We start from the raw sequence: 21,800 nt of genomic DNA on the forward strand, positions 1-21,800 counted from the left end.
AAAGCCTCATGAAACAGTTCCATCAAATAATGGAATGCATAGTCGATATAAAAAAACAGGATGATTAATAATTTCTTATCAGTGAACTCTGACAACACAGAAGTGTTACTTATTGGACCGTAAACCGCCGTACGTTTCAACCAAGAATACTGCTTAACTATTGACGTATGCTCCATAAAACCCTCGTCGTCAGCTAAGAATTTTGGCATTCCATTCGATAGTAATCTGTCATTTGAGAGCCATGTCGCCAACACCTGTAAAATTGCGATTTTCCATTTTAATATTATATCTAAACTATGTCATATGCTTTCATTGTCAGATGCAGAGAAGTTAATGCATGACATCAAGACTAGATTACTGTAATGAACTGTTAGGTGCACGCCTTGAGTGCGTAGTTCCATTTTCCTCCAGAGATAAGCTGTCAGTAATTTTCAGGCAATGTAGCCACTAACCAGCAACAAAAATGTCTAAGAAACAACAGAGGTGTGCTGTTTTAAGGCAGACTTTTTTCAATGCAGGAGACCAGGAGGAGACCTTTCTGACAACCCTCGGTGTCACGGTTCATGGATTCATTGACTCTCCCTCGCTATGTGGATGCACGTGGGTTGAATGGATGCGGCTCATCAGCACTGCTCGGGTTCTGCTGATGAGCTGATCAGCGCCAGCTGTTTTGGATTAGGAAGTCCTATTATTGTTTGTCACTCCGTCTTGTCTTTGTCAGATGGTTGTGGTGGTTCTCGGGTCGACACTCTCCGTCTATTCTCCTCGCTCCAGTTGGTGTCTGTTTGGACATCTGCCTTGTTCGGAGGATCGTGTTCTGGTTTCCTGCAAGCTGTCTGCCCCATGAGTCCTGCGTTACCGAGCCGAACTATTGACTCGGTGTACAGTCTTTGGACCTACACTACCTCTGTTCCATTGGTGTTAATAAACACTAGTTCACTTGCTATTGAATCTTTGACTGTTCTTTCGAGCCATGACACTCGGTTCGTCCTGCTGCGACCTCTGGGGTCAGAGTAATTAAAGATTGAAAGCACCAGGCGGGGCGATGATGACTTTGCATCCGGGAAGAATTAACTTTTTTCAGATCGACAAACCAACATTCACCGGTCCGTATCTCCGGTCCGGAAAACCTTAGAGAAACAAGCCCAGTCTCGTTGGAAAGTTCTCTGCCGGGGCTTTCAAACGCCGCCAACGAGCTAGATCCCCTGTAACGTTAGCCACGGGACCTGGTGGCCCAGCTCCTGCCAGTTACCATCCTCCATATATATCGTGTAAGTATAGCATGGGTTTCGGTTGTTAACATGTTGGCGGCTATAACCTGAGACTTTACATCGTTCCAAAGACAGGTGTTATGTGGTAACATTAGTGGTAAAACGCTATCGCGCCCATCTGTTCAGAAGACTTGTGACCGACATAAATTCTGTAAAGCTTATTCATTACAACGAAAGAATGTTATAGCAGTTTATTTCTCAGTGAGCTCAGTGTTTTCTCGTGTGTCCTAAGTTAGAGCGGATAGAAACAGAGTTTGTCTGTAGTAGAAAAATTGTCTTACAAATGCAGTTACAGACCTGTCTCTCTCCTCCCATTTATTGCAAAAATACTTGAATGTACAGTTTTCAACCAGGTCTCTAAACTACTGGGTGACAAGCAGTCTGGCTTCAGAACAAACCATTCCACTGAGACTACACTGCTATCGGTTACAGAAGCACTGCAGCTAGACAAGGCAGAATCTAGTTCCTCGGTCCTGATTCTGCTAGACTTATCTTCAGGGTTCAAAACTGTTAATCATCAGATACTGCTAGCAACCCTGTCATCGCAAGCACTTCCCTCCGCTGGTTCAAATCCTACCTCTCTGGCAGATCCTTCAGGGGTGCACCGAGGGGCTCGCTGTCCACTGCTCACCACATGATCACTGGGGTCTCTCAGGGATCGGTGCTTGGACCGCTGCTTTTTTCGATCTACACGACATCCTTGAGACCCATCATACGGGCACATGGCTTCTTATATCACTGTTATGCTGACGACACCCAGATTTACATCTCATTTCACCCAGATGATACCACTGTAGCAGCTCTTGAGGGCACCCCTCAAGAACATCTCAGCCTGGATGAAAGAGCATCACCTCCAGCTGAACCCTGCCAAGAGAGAACTACTCGTATTTCGGCCACACCCTACGGTGCAACACGACCTAACCAACCATCTTGGCAATACCACAATCACTCCTTCCAAAACAGCCAGGAACCTCGGAGTCATAATTGATGATCCGCTGTCCTTCAATGATCACATTGCAAAGACAAGACGAACATGCCGATATGCCTTATTCAACATTAGAAAGGCTAGACCCTTTCTCACTGAGCATGCGTCACAACTCCTAGTCCAGGCCCTGGTAATCTCAAGGTTGGACTACTGCAATGCTCTCCTTACTGCAAAGGATATAAAACCGCTCCAGCTGGTTCAGAACGCAACAGCACACCTCGTCTTCCAACATCTCAAAAGGGCTCATGTGACACCCCTTTTCATTTTTGCTACACTGTCTGCCGGTAGAAGCCTGTATCAGATTCAACTCACTATTGTTTGCCTACTGGACTATCTCTGGATCTGTCCCTGCATCCTTTCACACCCTCCTACACCACATCAAGAACACTACATTCAGCAAACCAGCGGCGTCTTCTCCCAGTTAACAAACTTCTACAAAGACTTTAACCCGTTTCAACAAAAGGACAAGATTTCTTACATATTGAGAGAAAACTCAATAAGCTCAAACCTTGCTGCAAGATATGTCAAGTCCTACCACCACAAAAGAACAACCAGCACAACACTACAAAACACTTTCACAACAGACACAAACGGACACTTTATGACAGGATTCTGTCACCCTCACTAACAACTTTCCCCAATACTTTGCTCTTTTTGTCTTTACACTTGTGCTCAAAAGTTTACATACCCATTGCAAAATCTGTAAAGAGCCGAAACGTTTGGAAAAAGAAGAGGATTTTTTATAATTTAGGTTGGTTTTTTATTTAGTCCTGCCCTGAGCAAGTTTTTTCACTAAAGAAATGTTAAGATTAAGTTCATACTAAATAATAACAGAACTTCTTAAAATAGCCCAGGGCAAAAGTTTACAGGCCCCTGATTCTTAATACTATATGATGTTACCTTGACAATCAATGACAGTATTTATGTTTAGTCATAGTTGTTTAAGGATTTCTTGTCTGTCATGAGTCATTAGACGGTCCAATGATCTTCAAAACTTTCACCCAGGTCCTACACAATTGTCACAGGTCGGGGCAGACCACCAATACTCTAGCCCCGGACACCAGTACCACCTCGAGGAGACCCCGGAGTTCCCAAAAAGCATACGGACAACAAAGTTAAAAATGAACAAATTGAATTTTATTAATTTAGTTTAAAACTGAGCACTCTAATAACTAATCTTCTTTCCGGCTTCTCTCTTCCAGCCCAGCCAGGGCAGGTGGACGACAGCCTCTTGCCCGTACTTCTCCTGAGGGCGGCCCGACACAACGGTAAGTATACAAGGGGGGGGGCTTCCTTTTACAGGTCGGCACCGGTGAGTATACAAAGCAGACCTTCTACCAAAGATCGGCAACGGTGAGTATACAGAACAACTTTCCTTGGCAGGTGTAGAGTAGCAGATATGCTGAGGGAACTTCCCTTACAGGTAAGCAGCAGTGAGTATGCAGACATGCCTTCCAAAGTGAGCAGGCAGCAGGGAACACAAGAGACTTTCTTCTATAGGCTCCAGCAGATGTGCAGACAAGGCTTTCTTCGTAAGCAAACAGTAATGGAGACGTTCCTGTACAAGCCGGCAAGGGTACATAAAAAGACGGCCTTTCCAAGGTAAGCAAGCAACAGTAAACACAACGGGTTTTCTTATACAAGAAACAATGAAGATCTGGACAGGGCTCTCTTCATAAGCACAAGGTAATGGCAGAAGAAAAGACGTTCCTATGCAAGTAGTAATGGTAAGTATGCAGACAGGTTTTCCAACTTGGGCAAACAGCAGTAGACACAAAGGGCTTCCTTATATAAGCAACAATGAAGATCCAGACAGGGCTTTCTTATACAGGCACAGCGGTGAGCAGGTAGATGTGTGGCCCGTCTAGATAGATCTTATAATAGCTATTTCCAGGTCATTAGTGTGGAACATCAGCTCTACAAGTAGACGGTACTCACGGTCACAGGCACGGACATCGGCAAGACAGGTGCTCCACACACTCCAATAATAGTCAAACCAATCCGCAGCAATACACACGTGTAATTATCCACACCACACAAACTGAAATCAAAGTACTCACAGCAACGTAGGGCTTATGCTCCGCCGCCTTGACCGAGACCCGTCTCCTGGAGTCGAAGTGTCTGATAGTAGTAAGGAGATAGAAACCACATAGACAGTACTTCCTTCCACATGCAAATCTCCCCGCCGGCCAAGCTAGCTCCTCTGTTCTCACACAGCAGAGACACGATGAAGCTCCGATATAATAGGGCAATGCTCCTGTCGGCCTCTCGCTTTCACATCACCAGGGAAAACACAGCAGAAGGGAGCATTCTCATTAGTGGGGGCATCCGTTTTCGTTTTCTCCTAGATCCTTATTCACAGCATTTATTCCTCTTCAACCAAGTTGAATAGTCTGGTCCTTTTACCCTTCTTGAACTCACTCTTCTTATGTCCACTCGCTAAACTGCTGCCTCTTCCTCCACCCGGAACGGGAATGAGAGCTCCACAATAGCAACAACGACGACAACCCTCTTCCTTCCTTCAACATCCCTTTTATAGCCCATCCTTCTCTGTTGAGTCCCAATCAGCCATCGTAACGTTTAACCGGCACACCTGACGCTTGTTTGCTCGTTGAATCCCCGGCCAAGCGATCCGAACTGGCTGGGTGTTTCGTTTAAATCGGTCCAGCGGGAAACCGCCCTCACAAAAGTAGTTCCGCTTGCCCGTTCTCCTGTTGTCACCCCATGACACAATCTTTGCTTTTTCAGCATTTCTAGATATTTGACTCATGTCCAGCAGTAACTGTATGATGTTGAGATTCCTCTCTTTACATTGAGGACAATCAAGAGACTCATACACAACTTTTACAATAGATAGAAACATTCAGTGCTGCCCACAAAGTCAACACAATTCTTTTAAAGTCAGGTCGGTGTAAAACCTCTGAAAATGGTTGTGGTGTAAATTGTTATCGTTTCGTTTATACATCTTTTTTCATTAACTAAAGTCTTTCATAAGATTAAAAAATACATACATTTTTTTTCAGGAAATTAAATATATATTTTTTTACACCTAAACCATTTTCAGAGGTTTAAATGATCCAAACATGGTATTTTTGAACACACCCCTAATGAGCCAGACACAAGATCCTCCAATTTCGCTATGCTCAGCTCTACAATTCAATAAGTTTGCAAATTGTTTACTTTGCTCACATGATATATTTAATGGCATATCAACTCCCTAGAGTAGACTCTAAAAAAAGCATCCCATAAAATGGAACGCAACTTTAAGAAAACGAATTTAGAGGTATTTCGTATAGTATGGAAGGATAGTACTCGAAATTACCGGAATGCAATAAAAACGTCTAGATCCGCCTACTTTTCAACACTAATAGAGGAAAACCATCACAACCCTAGGTTCTTATTTAACACTGTGGCTAAATTAACAAAAAATAAGTCGTCATCGACGTCAGATTCTGATTATCAGCATAACAGTGATGAATTTATGAACTACTTCACGAGTAAAATCCAAGATATAAGAGAAAAAATTATAACAATGCAACCTGTAGTGAAATCCGCTGAACAAACTAACTACAGCACCCCTAAGGAGAAATTGCAATTATTTTCTACAGTAGATCACGATGAACTGTCTAAAATCATTAAATCATCTAAATCATCAACATGCATGCTAGACCCTATACCTACAAAACTAATGAAAGAAATGCTCCCCGAAATTATAGATCCTCTTCTTAGTATTATTAACTCATCTCTGACATTAGGACATGTGCCTAAAGCATTTAAGGTGGCTGTTATAAGGCCTCTTTTAAAAAAAACCAAACTCGACCCTAAAGAACTAGGGAATTACAGGCCTATATCGAATTTACCTTTTATATCTAAAGTTCTGGAAAAAGTAGTTTCAACTCAATTATGCTCCTTCCTCCAAAGGAATGACATTAATGATGAATTCCAGTCTGGATTTCGAGCATGTCACAGTACAGAGACTGCTTTAATAAGAGTTACAAATGATCTGCTTTTAGCGTCTGACCGTGGCTGTATTTCGTTATTGGTGCTGCTAGACCTCAGTGCTGCATTTGACACCATTGACCACAGCATACTTCTACATAGACTCGAAAATTACGTCGGCATTAACGGAATAGCATTGAAATGGTTTAAGTCTTATTTATCCGACCGTTCTCAATTTGTAGCAATAAACAATGAGGTGTCCCGCAAATCACAAATCCAGCACGGTGTACCACAGGGCTCAGTCTTGGGACCCCTGCTCTTCGCATTATACATGCTACCTCTAGGAGATATAATAAAGCGACACGGAATTAGCTTTCACTGTTATGCTGATGATACTCAACTTTATATTTCCTCGATGCCTCATGAAACCCAGCAGTTTCATCGAATAAAGGATTGCATAGTTGACTTAAAAATGTGGATGAGTAACAATTTTTTACTACTAAACTCGGACAAAACAGAAGTGTTACTTACTGGACCGAAAACTGCTATGCGTAACAACCAAGAATACTGCTTAATGATTGACGGATGCTCCATAAAATCCTCGTCATCAGCTAAGAATCTTGGCGTTGTATTCGATAGTACTCTCTCATTTGAAAGCCATGTCGCAAACACCTGTAAAATTGCATTTTTCCATTTTAAGAATATATCTAAATTATGTCATATGCTGTCACTGTCAGATGCAGAGAAATTAATTCATGCATTCATGACATCAAGACTAGATTACTGTAATGCACTTCTAGGTGGTTGCCCTGCGGGCCTATTACAAAAACTGCAACTGGTTCAAAACGCGGCAGCTCGAGTTCTTACACGTACAAAAAAGTATGAGCATATAACCCCGGTTCTGTCAACCTTGCACTGGTTACCTATAAAGCATCGCATTAACTTTAAGATCATGCTTATTACCTATAAAGCCCTACATGGTCTAGCACCGCAGTATTTGAATGAACTTCTATTGTATTACAGACCTCCACGTACATTACGCTCTAAGGGGTCCTGTCAGTTGGTAATACCTAGAATTTCAAAATCAAGTGCAGGTGGTAGATCCTTTTCTTATCTAGCGCCTAAACTTTGGAATATTCTTCCCTGCACGGTCCGGGAGGCAGACACACTCTGTCAGTTTAAATCTAGACTAAAGACTCATCTTTTTAATCTTGCATACACTACACCTCCATAATATTAATCCTCAGAGGATTTAGGCTGCATTATTTAGATCAACCGGAACCAGGAACACATCCAACAACAAATGATGTACTTGTTGCATCAAAGAGTGCAGAACATTACTCTACTCTCAGCCAGTCTTGTCTCTTTGTTCCAAGGTTACCGCAGGATGCAGTTCATGCCCAGACCTGATGGCAGAGGTGAGAATGGAAAGCGGTGACCTGACAAGAGCTAAGAGGATAGAGCTGGATAAAGGACGCGACAACTTTGTTTTTTCTACAACATTTCAAATGCTATTAGATTGTTAATGATAATCTTTCATTTTTATATTTTTATTAAGCCTTGTTGTGCAAGCACTGATGAGCTTGTGCAGAGGCAGCAGCTTTTGCCAGAGGGGAACTGGAATCCCCTGGTTGGGCCTGGGTTCCCCTGAGGTTTTTTTTCTCGATGGGAGTTTTGGGTTCCTCACCACCGTTTGCATATTGTTTTGCACTATCTGCCTGGCCGGGGGGGCTGCTTTAGAATTCATACTTGTATTAAATGTGTCTCATGTACAGCTGCTTTGTAACAATGAAAATTGTAAAAAGCGCTATATAAATAAAGTTGAATTGAATTGAATTGACGCCTCCTACTCTGGATTTAATACAAGCATTATAAATGATAAAAAATAATATTTTCTGGCTTTTGTTACCGGGCAAACAAAGAGCAGCCGGTTAAAGTAAAGTCAGCTTTACTTTAACCGGCGGTAAAAACTATAAAACAGGCCTGTATGTTTGTTTTATTATAAAGAACATGCACATAAAACTCAAGATAATTATATAGCACAGAGAGTCAATATACAATCTGTCTTGTGTGTTTGCTCCACGTGGGTTTGAACAGTTTTTTTGAAATTTTCTATTATTTAAATTGTTCTTTCTTTTCCACTTAAAAAAAACACATATATAGGATATAATGTTGTGCTTTATGAATATTTAATCTATATTTACCTTATTACTAAGTTTATTCTTTTTATTTAACCTTGTTGTGCAAGCACTGTCGAGCTTGTGCAGAGGCAACAGCTTTTGCCAGAGGGGAACTGGAATCCCCTGGTTGGTCCTTGGTTCTCCTAAGTTTTTGTTTCTCCATTGGAGACTTGGGTTCCTTGTCACCGTTTGTATACTGTTTTGCACTGTTACCCGGCTGGGGGGGGGGCTGCTATGGACTATAGAATATAGAATAAGTGTTTTAAAGTCTAACTTGATTAAAATTGCATTTAGGGCATAGGACTTCCGGTGATGGCGTAACGAGGTAGACGGGTTAGGTGTCCGCTCTCCGAGATTGATGAAAAAACCCACCAAAACTCGATGATATTTTATTCATTAATTGAGTAAGTTAAGTATGAGGGTGGGAGGAGGATAATGACAAACTGAGAAAAGACATCAATATCTTGGGCCAGGAGATGCGTAATAAACTTGACAACTTAACGGAGGAAATGAGAGGTCTGACTGAAAGAATGGAAGAAGCCGAGACTCGCGTGGGCCGTGTTGAGGACATAACACTGGATTTGACTGAAGCGCTAACCGAGAGCATTAAACGACAGAGGAGTATTCAAAACAAACTGAATGATCTCGAATCCAGATCCCGAAGAAACAACATACGCCTTTTCGGTGTAGGAGAAGGAGAGGAAGGGAGGTCAGTGACGCAATTTGTGACAGATTTCCTCAAACGTGAGTTACCTTCGCTAGCGGAATTGGATCTCAAAATTCAGCGAGCCCACCGAATCTTTACAGCTAAGCCTCGAAACAACATTAACCCGAGACAAATTATAGTAAATTTCCAAGAATATACTACTAAGGAGCTAGTCCTCAAAGAAGCGTGGAAAAAAGGACACATTCAGTCAAACGGGAGAAACATTTATTTTGACCACGATTTTGCAACTGAGATCGTCCAAAAACGCATGGCATATCGAGAGATTAAGAAAGCGCTTAAAGAAAAAGGGGTACGTTTCCAAACACCTTACACGAGTATGCGAATCCATTGGGAGAGTGGCGTTGGAATGTACAGCAGCGCACACGAAGCTGGACTGGAGTTGCGGAAACGCGGCTTGGAAGTGGAAATCCCGACAACGGCTACGGAAGAAGTAGCTATGGAAACGAGACTACAGAAGTCACTGGGATGGTAGCGGGAGGTGCGCCCCCGGCGAGAGCACAGAGCCCCAACAGCGCAGAGGGCAAAAGAGAAATTGATGGAGTTCCAGAGAAGCGGAAAAAATGACTAAATATTAGCGTCTGCATCATTGACACAGGAAGGCCAAGTAATTCACAGGTCTAGAGGAGAGGCACCAGAGAAGTAGTTAGGACGTTGGACATTTAAGATGGAAGCAGTTTCCAAATCTTACATAGGGCCCTCCCCTTATGGGGGACACTTCCCTAGGCCTACCAATGGGGCCCAGTTGGGAGAGACATTTTTCCCTTTGAGTTGGAGTCACAGGTATCCCTTGTACCACTGTTCTTGTTTATCTTATTTTTTCAAATTCTTATGTTCTTGTTCTAGTTTCTTTCCACTAGTAGGGTCTACGACAATAAAATACTCAGGACATGAGTGAGTCATGTAAACTGAAAATTGTGACAATAAATGTAAACGGTCTGGGCAACCCGATAAAGAGGAGCAGGGTGTTAACGAAATTGAAAAGGGATAAATTGCAAGTTATTTTCTTACAAGAAACTCACATGGCAAATGAAGAACATGAGAAATTTAAAAAACTTGGATACATAAATTCCTTTTGTAGTTCACACAAGAATAGCAGGAGGAGAGGAGTTATTACCTTAATTTCGAATACTGTCAACTTTGAATCAATGGAAGAATGTTCTGATAAATATGGCAGATAAGTGATTGTTAAAGGGAGGATTGATAATACTGTTGTCACACTAGTTAATGTATATGCACCCCCGGAGGAAGACAGAAATTTCTTTAATATGTTGTTTGACAAAATAACGACAATGATTGAGGGGACCTTGATATGTGGAGGCGATTGGAATACGATTTTGAATTATACTAAAGACACAACAAGCACTAAAAGATATAAAAACATTAAATCTAAGAATCTTAATAATCAAATAAAAGATGCAGGCCTATGTGATATCTGGAGAGATCTGCATCCATCAGAAAGGGACTATACACATTATTCAGCAGCTCATAAGGTACATTCTAGGATTGACTATTTTCTGATAAATACTATGGATAGGCACCGGGTAATAGACTGTAAAACCGGAATAGCAGATGTGTCGGACCACAATGCTATATACTTAACCATACACTTAGATAACCCAATCAAAACAACAATGTGGAAAATGAATGTTAATATTCTTAATAATGAAACTGCGGTGCAAGAAATCAAAAAAGAGATTCAGGACTGCATAGCCAATAATAAGGACAAACAAATAGAGCCAACAATATTATGGGATACTGTTAAAGCAGTGATGAGAGGAAACCTGATATCAAGGTTAGCTCACATTAAAAAAAAGAAAAAGTTATTACAAGCTGAATTAGAACAAAAAATTAGAAATCTAGAAAAACAACAGCATACAGATAAGAGTGAAAAATTGTATGGAACTATAAGGGGAATTAGAAAACAATTATCTGACATGGCAAATGAGGAAATTGAAAAGAAATTGAGATTCACAAAACAAATATTTTACGAATCAGGCCCCAAAGCCACTAAAATATTGGCAAAACGATTAAGAATACAGAAATTAAGGAACTCAATTAACAAAATCAGAGACCCAGAAAGTAAGGACATAAAATTTGGACCGGAGGAAATCAAAAATATATTCTTTAACTATTATAAATCTCTGTATAATCATTCAGAACAAGTGGATAGAAAAGATATTGAAGATTACTTAGCGGAATTAGATCTCCCCTCCATAGGAACCATTCAAAATGAATCATTAAATACACCCATCACCAAAAAAGAGCTTGATAAGGCTATCAGCAGACTGAATAGAAACTGATTAGAAACCTTTCTCCCAGACCTGATAGATGAGGACCAGACAGGTTTTATAAAAGGTCGCCAAACGCAAGATAATATTCGGCGCACTTTACATATAATTAATGAAGTCAATAAGCAGAGCACCCCCACAGTATTAGTGAGTCTTGACGCGGAAAAGGCTTTCGATAGAGTCAGCTGGAACTTTCTCTTTGCGGTTTTGAAAAGAATGGGCTTTGGTGAAACTATAATCAAATGTATCCAGGCCCTGTACAATAAACCAGAGGCCAGAGTTAAAATAAATGGCGACCTCACAGATAGATTCGAGCTCTTCAGAGGGACAAGGCAGGGATGCTGTCTGAGCCCCTCCCTATTTGCCTTGTTTATAGAACCTCTGGCTCAGTGTTTAAGACAAAGTAAAGAACTTAAAGGAGTCACAGTCGCTAAGGATGAACATAAGATTGGTCTCTTTGCAGACGATATTATAGTATACCTCAGCAACCCGGACTATACTTTTCCTAAACTTTTAACGTTACTAGAAGATTTCGGAGGGAAATCTGGGTATAAGTTAAACATTTCAAAGACCCAAGTCCTTTGTATAAAATACAAACCAATTGACTCAATTAGACGAAAACACAAATTAAAATGGTATTCAGGGAAAATAAAATATTTAGGTGTTTATCTGACTGGAGAACTAAACACATTATATGAGGCGAATTATAGTAAGATTAATGAAACTATTCAAAAAGATTTGACAAAATGGGCAACACTAATAATGGATCTAAGTTCAAGGATAGAAGTGATAAAAATGAATGTGTTGCCCCGAATATTGTATTTGTTCTCTTCACTCCCAATCTGTATACCAAATACTCAATTTGGTAAATGGGATAAACAAGTGAGTAGATTTATTTGGAAGGGGGCAAGACCAAGGGTAAAGCTCAAAACTCTACAGCTAGAGAAAAAAAGAGGAGGACTTGCTCTTCCAAATTTTAAAGAATATTTCCTAGCTGCCCAGCTGAGATATATAGTTTGTTGGTGTTCATCAGAATATTACTCCAAATGGAAACACATCAAGCTTAACTATGGAGCATGCCAACCACAAACGAGACTGGGTGAGAAAATCTCTACCCAACAGATAGAACCTAATCCTATAATAGATACAACCATTAAGATCTGGTGGGATTTAATGAATAAATACAAAATTGAGGGGGAATGTAAATTGTTGATTTGGCCATTGCACTCCCCAAAATTCAGAAGTAGTCAGATGGATAGCACATTTACAAGATGGAACGACAAGGGAATCACTGCGGTGTGTACATTAACAGAGGAGAAAAATTTTTAAACTTTTGAAAGTTTGAAAAGGGAATTTGACCTTGAAAACTCTGATTTATTTAGGTATTTTCAACTAAGACACTTTTACAATACAGACATTGAAAATCACCTTTCTCAAGAGGGCAGTGAATTAATAGATATGTTCACAGGGGCATACAGAAAATTACCCTCGAAAATTTTATCCAGGCTGTACAAATGTTTACAAAAATGTAATGGGTCTGACTCATTACACATAAAACAGAAATGGGAAGCAGAACTGCAGCTTAAACTGTCAGAGAGTGATTGGCACTCGATCTGTCTTTTGCAACACACTTCTACTAGCTCCAGACAATGGAGAGAATTTGGCTGGAAGAATCTGGTGAGATACTTTATTACTCCCCACATTAAAAGCAAACAGTTAAAGATCCCCCAGCAATGCTGGAGACTATGCGGGGAGGTCAATGCCAATCATTCCCATGTATTCTGGACATGTACAAAAGTTCGCCCTTATTGGGAATCTATTGTAACAGAAATGGAGAAAATTTTGGGTTACAAAATACCGAATGATCCACAGACTGTATATCTAGGCCTGATAACTAAAGATTGTATTGGAGTGGAAGACATTTACCTATTCAAAGTGATGCTAATAACCAGTAAGAAAGTTATAACGAGGAATTGGTTGAAAAGTGAGCCTGTGAAACTGGACCAATGGAAGAATATCATGGAGGAAATCTTCACAATGGAAAAAATGACTTATGACCTGAGACTGAAAGCACATGAATGTAAACTACGATGGTGGAAATGGTCTTATTATGTAACGCACTCAAATGTATAAAACAAATGGAAGACTTATTATATGTAGCACCCTACCTGCTGTTATTCTGTTCTTTGTGAAATTGTAAAATAAAAATGCATAAATAAAAAGTTAAAAAAAAAAAAAAAAAAAATTGCATTTAGGAATTTATAATCTGTTTGATGCTCAACCTGTGTTTCTCTCTCCATTGTCTTAGGTGTGTGATCCTCGGTGATGGCCACTGTGCATTTGTGGGCGCGCATGTGTGTGTGTGTGCGGAGTGTTTTGCATGTGGATGTGTTTTTAATTGGTGTTTGTGTGTCTGTCTTATATATTTTCACCTTTTTGGTTTTTAATGGAATAACTTTACTGTATATGTTTTGCTTATAGTCCATATGTTTCTAGTACAGCTGCTTTGCAACAATGAATCTATGATACCCTTTTGTTGTCTTGCAGTACATCTTCATCTTTGCAAAATCCTAATTAAAGCATCATATAGATGACATTATATAATGTGATGTTATTAAAGTTTCTGTATATAAATGTTCAGATTCAAGTCAATAATGCTTGCCTACAGGACCACAACTGGATCTGCACCAGCATACTCTCAAACCCTCCTACACCCATCAAGATCCCTGCATTCAGCAAACCAGCAGCGTCTTGTATTGCCTTCTCAAAAGGGCAGTAAATCGCTTTCACAATCATTCTGCTTCACAACTCCTTCCCGATCATTCTGCTTCAGGAAAATTCTTCCTAACTCAGTCCTGTCAACCACATCTCTCACAACATTCATAAAACTACTTAAAACCCATCTCTTTTGTGAATGGGGTGTCCTGATCGCGCGTAGAATGGTGTGAAAGTATGTCGGTGCAGATCCAGTGAAAGTCGTGTAGGTAAGCATTATTGACCTGAATCTGATACGGGCTTAAACCGGTAGGGGTATCACATGAGCCCTTTTGGGCTGTTGGAAGACGAGGCATGCTGCTGCGTTCTGAACCAGCTGGAGCGGTTTGATAGCCTTTGCACGAAGGCAGTGGAGCGTTGCAGTAGTTCAACCTTGAGATTTCCAGGGCCTGGATAAGGAGTTGTGCCGCATGCTCGGTGATGTAGGGTCTAACCTTTGTAGTCAGCAGAAATTTCTTGAGATGTTGCCATGTTTGCCGAATTAAAAGGGAAGAAAGGATTGGACATGGAAAGCTCTGGCTTCGTGTGGATGTGGCTTCAGTGGAATGAAATGGCATATGGGAAATTGTTATTGCAAATATGCTGGTGTTATAGCACATAATTTGTGGAAACTCAATTGGAAATGGACTTTGTTTTTCCATTGAAAATTTCGCAGACATTAAAAACTTGCCTGCAAAGTCCTCCAACATTGCTGCCTTGTAAACACTGCAATTATAACTGAGGAAGTGATTTAAAGACGGACTTACTTTGATATGATCAACAAGACATTGGGACAATTTGGTTGCAAGACATTTAACTGTAGCTTTGTCCTCATTCATAAGGCAACTGTAAAATGAAATAGTGTATCTTATGTTATTCAGCCCAGTCCGGTGAAGAATGATAACTTACACATTTTATAAAAACTATAAATTGACATTAGGAATGATAAAAAATGTAGTATAATAATAATTTACTAATTAAGTAATCATCCTTCAGGTGTGGTTAAGATTATTACCTGAAAACCTCATGATTTTTGAAAAACTCTGCCTCCATCTGAGTTGCCGTCTCCAGAGAAATGTGTCCATCAATCTGTTTTTGGCCTCTGCATTTCACCAAGATGTAACCTTTGCTGAGAGGGATAACTCTGTTCCGGATGATGTTCAGAATGTTATGCTCCGTTCCCTTGTCCATTAGGTCTGGCTTGGTCAATACCGCTGTAAGAAATAAAAAAGGATGTCATTGTGTAATTTTTGTTAAAAGTTAATAAAAAAAGTAGGAATTTAGTTTGTATTACTATGTGAGCTCAAGTCAAATAATAGTCGCTCATGCTCACTGTGGTCTCAGAATTCTAGGGGTCATGTGATATAGCTAAAACGAACATTATTGTCTGAACTTGGTGTAATACAGTGTAATTATGCTGTTTATGGTTCAAAAAACACATTATCTTTCACATACTGTACATTAACATTGTTGCTCTCTGCCCCACCTTTCTGAAACGCCTCGATTTATACCATGCTCATTGTTCTGAAATGAACGGTGTGCTCTGATTTGCATTCATCTAGCTGCTAACGCATATTGACAGGTGGTAATGTCAACGGTACCGTGTGAGTGTGAGCCCAAATATGACTTAGAAAATGCAGATGACCAAGCTGATCAACTTTGCCATTCACAACTTCAGCAGAACGTAACAGATTGGTATGGTTTTACTTAAAAAAGCGTTTAGGTTTAAAGGTTAGATGACTATTGGAAGCTTCTTTAGACCCTGTGACACTGTATCTCGATGCAATGCGACAGTAAAACGTTATAAACAGGGCATCTGTTGCATCAAGCAGGGATATAATTGTTGAATGTGATTGTAGAAAAACTGACGTTTGAATAGTAAGTTGCAAACTTTTTACAGGCGGTGAATCAGAAGCAGCAGACTGTCTGTCATGATCTCAGTCCTCGTTTCTCCTGTGTATGTGAACTTTTCTGTTACTTCCTGTCCTGTACTATGTTTTGTAGTCCTTTATAGTCATTAGTGTTAATTAGTTCCTCCGGGTGTATCTTGTTATCTTGTTAGTTTCTAATTATTTAATCCCCAGTGGTTACTTTGTCTTAGTGTTAGTCGTTGTATGTTTGTTCCTGTTCCCAGTTTCGTTACTCAGTGCCCATTTGGATTATTTTAGTTTCTTGTTTCTTTGTTCTTTTATTGATTTGTACTTTGTGTTTTTGTTTATTAAAGTCTGACTGCATATGGATCAGCTGCCTCGCTGCCTGGAATACTCTACATCACACTGTCCTTGCAAAGTTGAATGTGCCTCACTTTTTAGAAACAGCCTTTGTGCACAACCAGATGTTAATGACACTCGAATATTGTACTGTATTGGAACAGTGTTTTGAAAATAAAAACCACTGGTGAGTGGCTTCGCGGTCTTCCAATGGAAGGGGCGAGTCGGGGCTCCCGACTCGGAGGAGGCTGCTGCAGGACGGTTTAGGTGCGTATTTCGGGGATGCACTCCCTTCTTCCCAGGGGGAGGATAAATCGGGACTTACCACCGGAGGAAATGTGGTGGAACAGTTGAGATGCGCAATTCAGGTACGTACTCCTCTTCTTTACAGCGGTAGCGGACAGAAGGTTACGACGAGGGGGATTCCTGCGAGCAGTCAGGGGATTGGTCGGGTATGCAATCCTCTTCTTCTACAGGCGACAGGCAGAGAGCTTAGGGCTGGGGAGCTTCAGGCTGGGGAGCTTCGCTTCAAACAGTCAGGTGAGTATACAGGCACGTAATCCTCTTCTTCTACAGGTAGCAGACAGAGAACTTACGGCTGGGGAGTTTCACAGCAAAGAGTCAGGTGAGTATACAGGCACGTAATCCTCTTCTTCTACAGGTAGCAGACAGAGAACTTACGGCTGGGGAGCTTCACTGCAAAGCAGACGGTTAAGCATGCGCTTCATGTGTCCCCCTTCCCAATGGGCTGTCAGACAGAACACTCAAATATCTGTGGAGTACAACAGTGTTAACCTCTTCTTACCTCTTAGAACGTGATAGCGAACTCAGGTAAGTAATGGACATCCAGCAGGATCAAGTTCACACTTCACACATCAAAACAGTGCATCACATCACTTCATCACTGCAATTCAGCCCTCCGTGGGAAATACATATATATAGATGGCCGTCGCCCATTTGCTGACCTGGCATTCACATCAGGAAGTCCCATAGACCAGAGAGGGAGGATAAAGATCGAGTGGACTACTCACAGTCTCTCACAAACGATCTCACTGTCCAGCGATTTCCTCCTTCCGGTTGAGTCGGCTTGCTCTTTCTCCCAATACTCACAGTACCGCGCCGTTTGCCAGCCCCACTTCCTCTTCTCCTCTGCTCACGCTTTCTCCGAGATACACAATCCCCAAAACAACCCCCTCGTTGGTCTGTACACTCTCCTTTTATCCTGCCCTAATCGCAACGTGTCCCAATCGCGGGGCTTCAATCCCCTCGTGCACAGCTCTCTGCGATTTTGGCTAATTACCCCATTCGCGGGGATTTTGCGCTAACCCGAACTAGCCCGGTGTTCCGTTGTTATGGGTCCGGCGGGGGCAATCGTGGCGAACATTAGTTCCGCCTTACAAGATGGAATACAAAAAGTTGGAATTTCGTCACCTCGTGACAGCAGTCTTTCCTGTGCATCAATTTGAGCAAGAGTACCTGCAGAGGATGTAACACGTCCCAGGAGCCTAAAAAAGTTAGAAGGACCATTGGTTCAGCACCGACTAGGCGCACTTGCAAGTAAGGTGCAGGTATGGAAACAGTCCAGTACCATGCCGATACAAGAAATGGTCTACGATGGGGAGAGCTAACTCATATCCCAGTTAACCGAAAGGCCTAGCCGGTTAAGGTGCAGGAGCATGAGATCCCTTTTAGTACACAACAAATCTCACGAGTGCACTAAGATAAGCCAGTCATCTAGATAGTTACTGCCTTCATGGAATAGGGTGTGCGTATTTGTGCGTAAGTCAAATGTATTTATATAGCAGCTTTCACATACAAGGAGGTGTCACAAAGTGCTTTACAATAAAATAATAACAGTAAAATAGATATACATTACCATGTTCATACAATCACAACAATACAAACAGGAGAACCATATTGTTAATTAAAAATGTGGAGCTACCACACAGAAAGCATGATCACCTTTCCAGGAATAACTAATAGGTCTTGGCCTGAAGTCCTCACAGAATGACCAGGGGTGTGAGCCGGCACTAGATCCTGAACATAAGAAGAGGCTTGGGCATGCAAGGCCCTATAAGCAATAACTAAATATTTGAAATTAATAGGAAGCCTATGAAGTGCTTTAAGCACAGGGGTAATATGTGACCTCCTGCTGGACCTTGTCAAAAGCCTAGGAGATGCATTCTTTACCGTTTATTAACGATGCAACGAAGATTTGTTATAGGTAGCTCCTATAATGCGAATAGGTCAGTGGATGACGCTGTGACTCTGTGTCTTCCCTCAGTTTTGCAAGATCTTGAAGCCCCAAATTCTTATGTCAGAGTCCTTGTTGTTGATTATAAATCTGCATTTAATACAATTATTCCAGTTAAACTTTTTGATAAATTACAGAAATTGGGGATTCAAAAATCCCTTGCTCTTTGGATTTTGGACTTTTTGCAGAACAGAACACAACTACTTAAAATTAATAATCTACTTTCAAGTCCTAAAACAGTCAGTGTTGGGAATCCACAGGGATGTGTTCTGTCACCATTTTTGTATTCTGCGTACACGAATGAGTGTATTTCACATTCTAAATCAGTGCACATTTTTTGTTTGCAGATGACACTACATTGATTGGTTTAATAACAGATTACAATGAACTGGACTATAGAAGAGAGGTTTCTACACTGGTTAAATGGAGTTGTACTCATAATAAACAAAGGAAACGAAGGAAATGCTATCTTGGTACTGACGATAAATGGCCTAGACGTGGAACAGTTTCAATGTATAACGTTTCTCGGGACTACCATTTCTGCGACGTTAAAGTGGGACGACAACCTAAGAGACATTATAAATAAATCTCATCAAAGGCTTTTCTTTTTAAGACAACTTAAAAAGTTTGGGGTATCTATGCAAAGCCTGCCCTGACAGCCATCACCTTGTCCACAAAATGAGACAGAAAATTATTGCAATCATTATTAGATGACACAAGAATAGGAGATATTACAGGGGAAACAGTAACGGTGTTATTAATAGTCTCAAACAACGTATTAGGAGTAGCCATTGCAACTTAGGGCAGACCAAATGGTAGGACCGAATACTAATTTGCCAAGCCCTCACAGTGAACCGCCCAGAGACAAAATAGAAAACAACGACATAAAAGTATGTGTCCTAGGTCGTTTGCCACAAACCGATCCTGATGTGCTTTTGTTCAACATCCTGAATGGTATCCATTGCATCGCAGCCGGCGGCTAGTTTGTATCCTCTGACACTTGCTTCACCTCACATTTGTTCCTGGTCTTAATATTAGTGTATTTTTTACTTTAGTTACCTATCACTGTCGTTGCCGAATTATTTATAACTTTATATTTTTGAACCTATATTAATTGAAATGTAACGCCGCTAGCATATTAGCATGTTAGCTTGCCTTTTCTTTACATTGTGGAATATCATCTCCCCTTATATGTCTTGTGTGCTAACTGTTTCTCTTTTTAAGTGTATATACTAAGACTCATCAAGCAACCTTGGAAAGTTAGGATTGCACTTCATACCCGGTGAGTTATGGCTTCTATCCCTTTTGATGTTACTTGCACCTCATGTCATATGTTTAGCTTAGCCTTCTCTGTCAGCGGCGACGGTTTTACATGTGATAAATGCAGGGAAGTAGTTAGGCTGACGGAGAAGATCTTAGAATTAGAGTCTCGCATCCAATCTTTATTTGAGGATAGTAAGAGTGTAAGGACTGTAGAAAACACTTCGGATGCGAGCAATGTTAGCGCACACAGCTCTGTTCCGGTTGAAAATTTTGTGACGGTGAGACGGCATAGACGCAGGACAAAACATCACTCAACCGTTCCGATTAAAGTCTCGAACAGGTTTGCCCCGCTCAGTGACGCACCGACTGAGAAACCTGCTGAAAGTACCCTAGTGATCGGTGATTCTATTGTCCGGAACGTTAACATAGAGACACCAGCCACCATAGTCAAATGTTTACCGGGAGCCAGAGCGCCTGACATCAAGTCAAATTTAAATGTGCTGGCTAAGGCTAATCGTAAATACAGTAAGATTGTTATTCATGTCGGCACAAATGACGTTAGACTCCGTCAATCGGAGATCACTAAAGATAATATTAGAGAGGTGTGTGAGCTCGCAAAAACGATGTCAGACACTGTAATATTCTCTGGCCCCCTTACTGCTTACCGTGGTGATGAGATTTATAGCAGGTTATCATCAATAAATGGCTGGTTGTCTGAGTGGTGCCTGCAGAATAATATAGATTTTATAAATAACTGGAAGAGTTTTGAGGGCAGACCTGACCTGTTGAAACGAGATGGTCTCCATCCCTCCTGGGATGGGGTTTCCCTCCTCTCTAGAAATTTGGCACACAGTCTTAATAATGCTAAAGTCTGACTACCTAGGGCCCAGGTCAGGAAGGAGACAGAATGGCTTAACTAACTGTCTGCTTGCCATCTCGCGTCACCGAATACACAAAATATACAACATGTAAAAATCCCTTCTTACAAACAACATAAAATAGAGACTGTGTCTGTCCCCCGGATTAGCAAACATAAGATATTGCGTAAAACTCTTGAAAGTAATTTAATAAACGTTAAACAAATCAAACATGAACAAAATACAGATAATCAACTGTTACGACTCGGATTGCTTAATATTAGATCTCTCTCAAATAAAGCACTTTTTGTTAACGATTTGATAACCGATCATAAAATAGACATGCTTTGTTTGACAGAAACATGGCTAAAGCCAGATGATTATATTACTCTAAATGAATCCGTTCCCCAAGATTATTACTATAAACACGAGCCTCGTCTAAAAGGTAGAGATGGAGGTGTCGCTGCACTTTACACTAATTCTCTTATCACCTCTCAGAAGTCTAATTTTAAATACAATTCTTTTGAAGTCATGGTACTTCACGTATCAACACCTAATACTAAGAACAAAACATTTTTAAAATTTATTCTAGCTATTGTATATAGGCCCCCAGGGCACCACACAGATTTTATTAAAGATTTTGGTGGGTTCTTATCAGAACTAGTACTGGCCGCAGATAGAGTCCTTGTCGTTGGTGACTTTAATATCCATGTAGACAATGATACAGATGCCTTGGGACTGGCTTTCAAAGACACTCTTAACTCCATGGGCGTTAGTCAACATGTGTCAGGACCAACTCACCTTCGTATTCATACTTTAGATTTAATACTTTCTTATGGTATAAATGTGGACGATGTTAAAATCGTTCAGCAGAGTGAAGACATTTCGGATCATTATCTGATATTATGTTTGCTTCAATGGCCTACGGCTGCAAATCAACCTCCTTGTTACAAATATGGTAGAAGGATTACTTCAACTACCAAAGATGTGTTTCTCGATAATCTGCCTGAATTGTCTCAAATATCTAGCATGAGTATAAAACGTTGACGATCTTGACATTTCCATTGAAAAG

The 21,800-nt window shown here is 40.8% G+C and overlaps 1 protein-coding gene across 1 annotated transcript in view; it reads right to left on the reverse strand.

The window, feature by feature from the left end:
* LOC130416974 (interferon-induced GTP-binding protein Mx3-like) overlaps positions 1-21,800 on the reverse strand; it is a 75,831-nt gene that overhangs the window by 33,168 nt on the left and 20,863 nt on the right. The window contains exons 6-7 of the mRNA XM_056742331.1: positions 15,160-15,358; positions 14,912-14,990 (exon numbers count right to left, since the gene is read on the reverse strand). Coding sequence (XP_056598309.1) covers positions 14,912-14,990; positions 15,160-15,358 — 278 coding nt within the window. The remainder of the gene's footprint in view (positions 1-14,911; positions 14,991-15,159; positions 15,359-21,800) is intronic.

Source organism: Triplophysa dalaica, unplaced genomic scaffold, assembly GCF_015846415.1.
Source record: "Triplophysa dalaica isolate WHDGS20190420 unplaced genomic scaffold, ASM1584641v1 Contig4, whole genome shotgun sequence".
Classification (NCBI taxonomy): domain Eukaryota; kingdom Metazoa; phylum Chordata; class Actinopteri; order Cypriniformes; family Nemacheilidae; genus Triplophysa; species Triplophysa dalaica.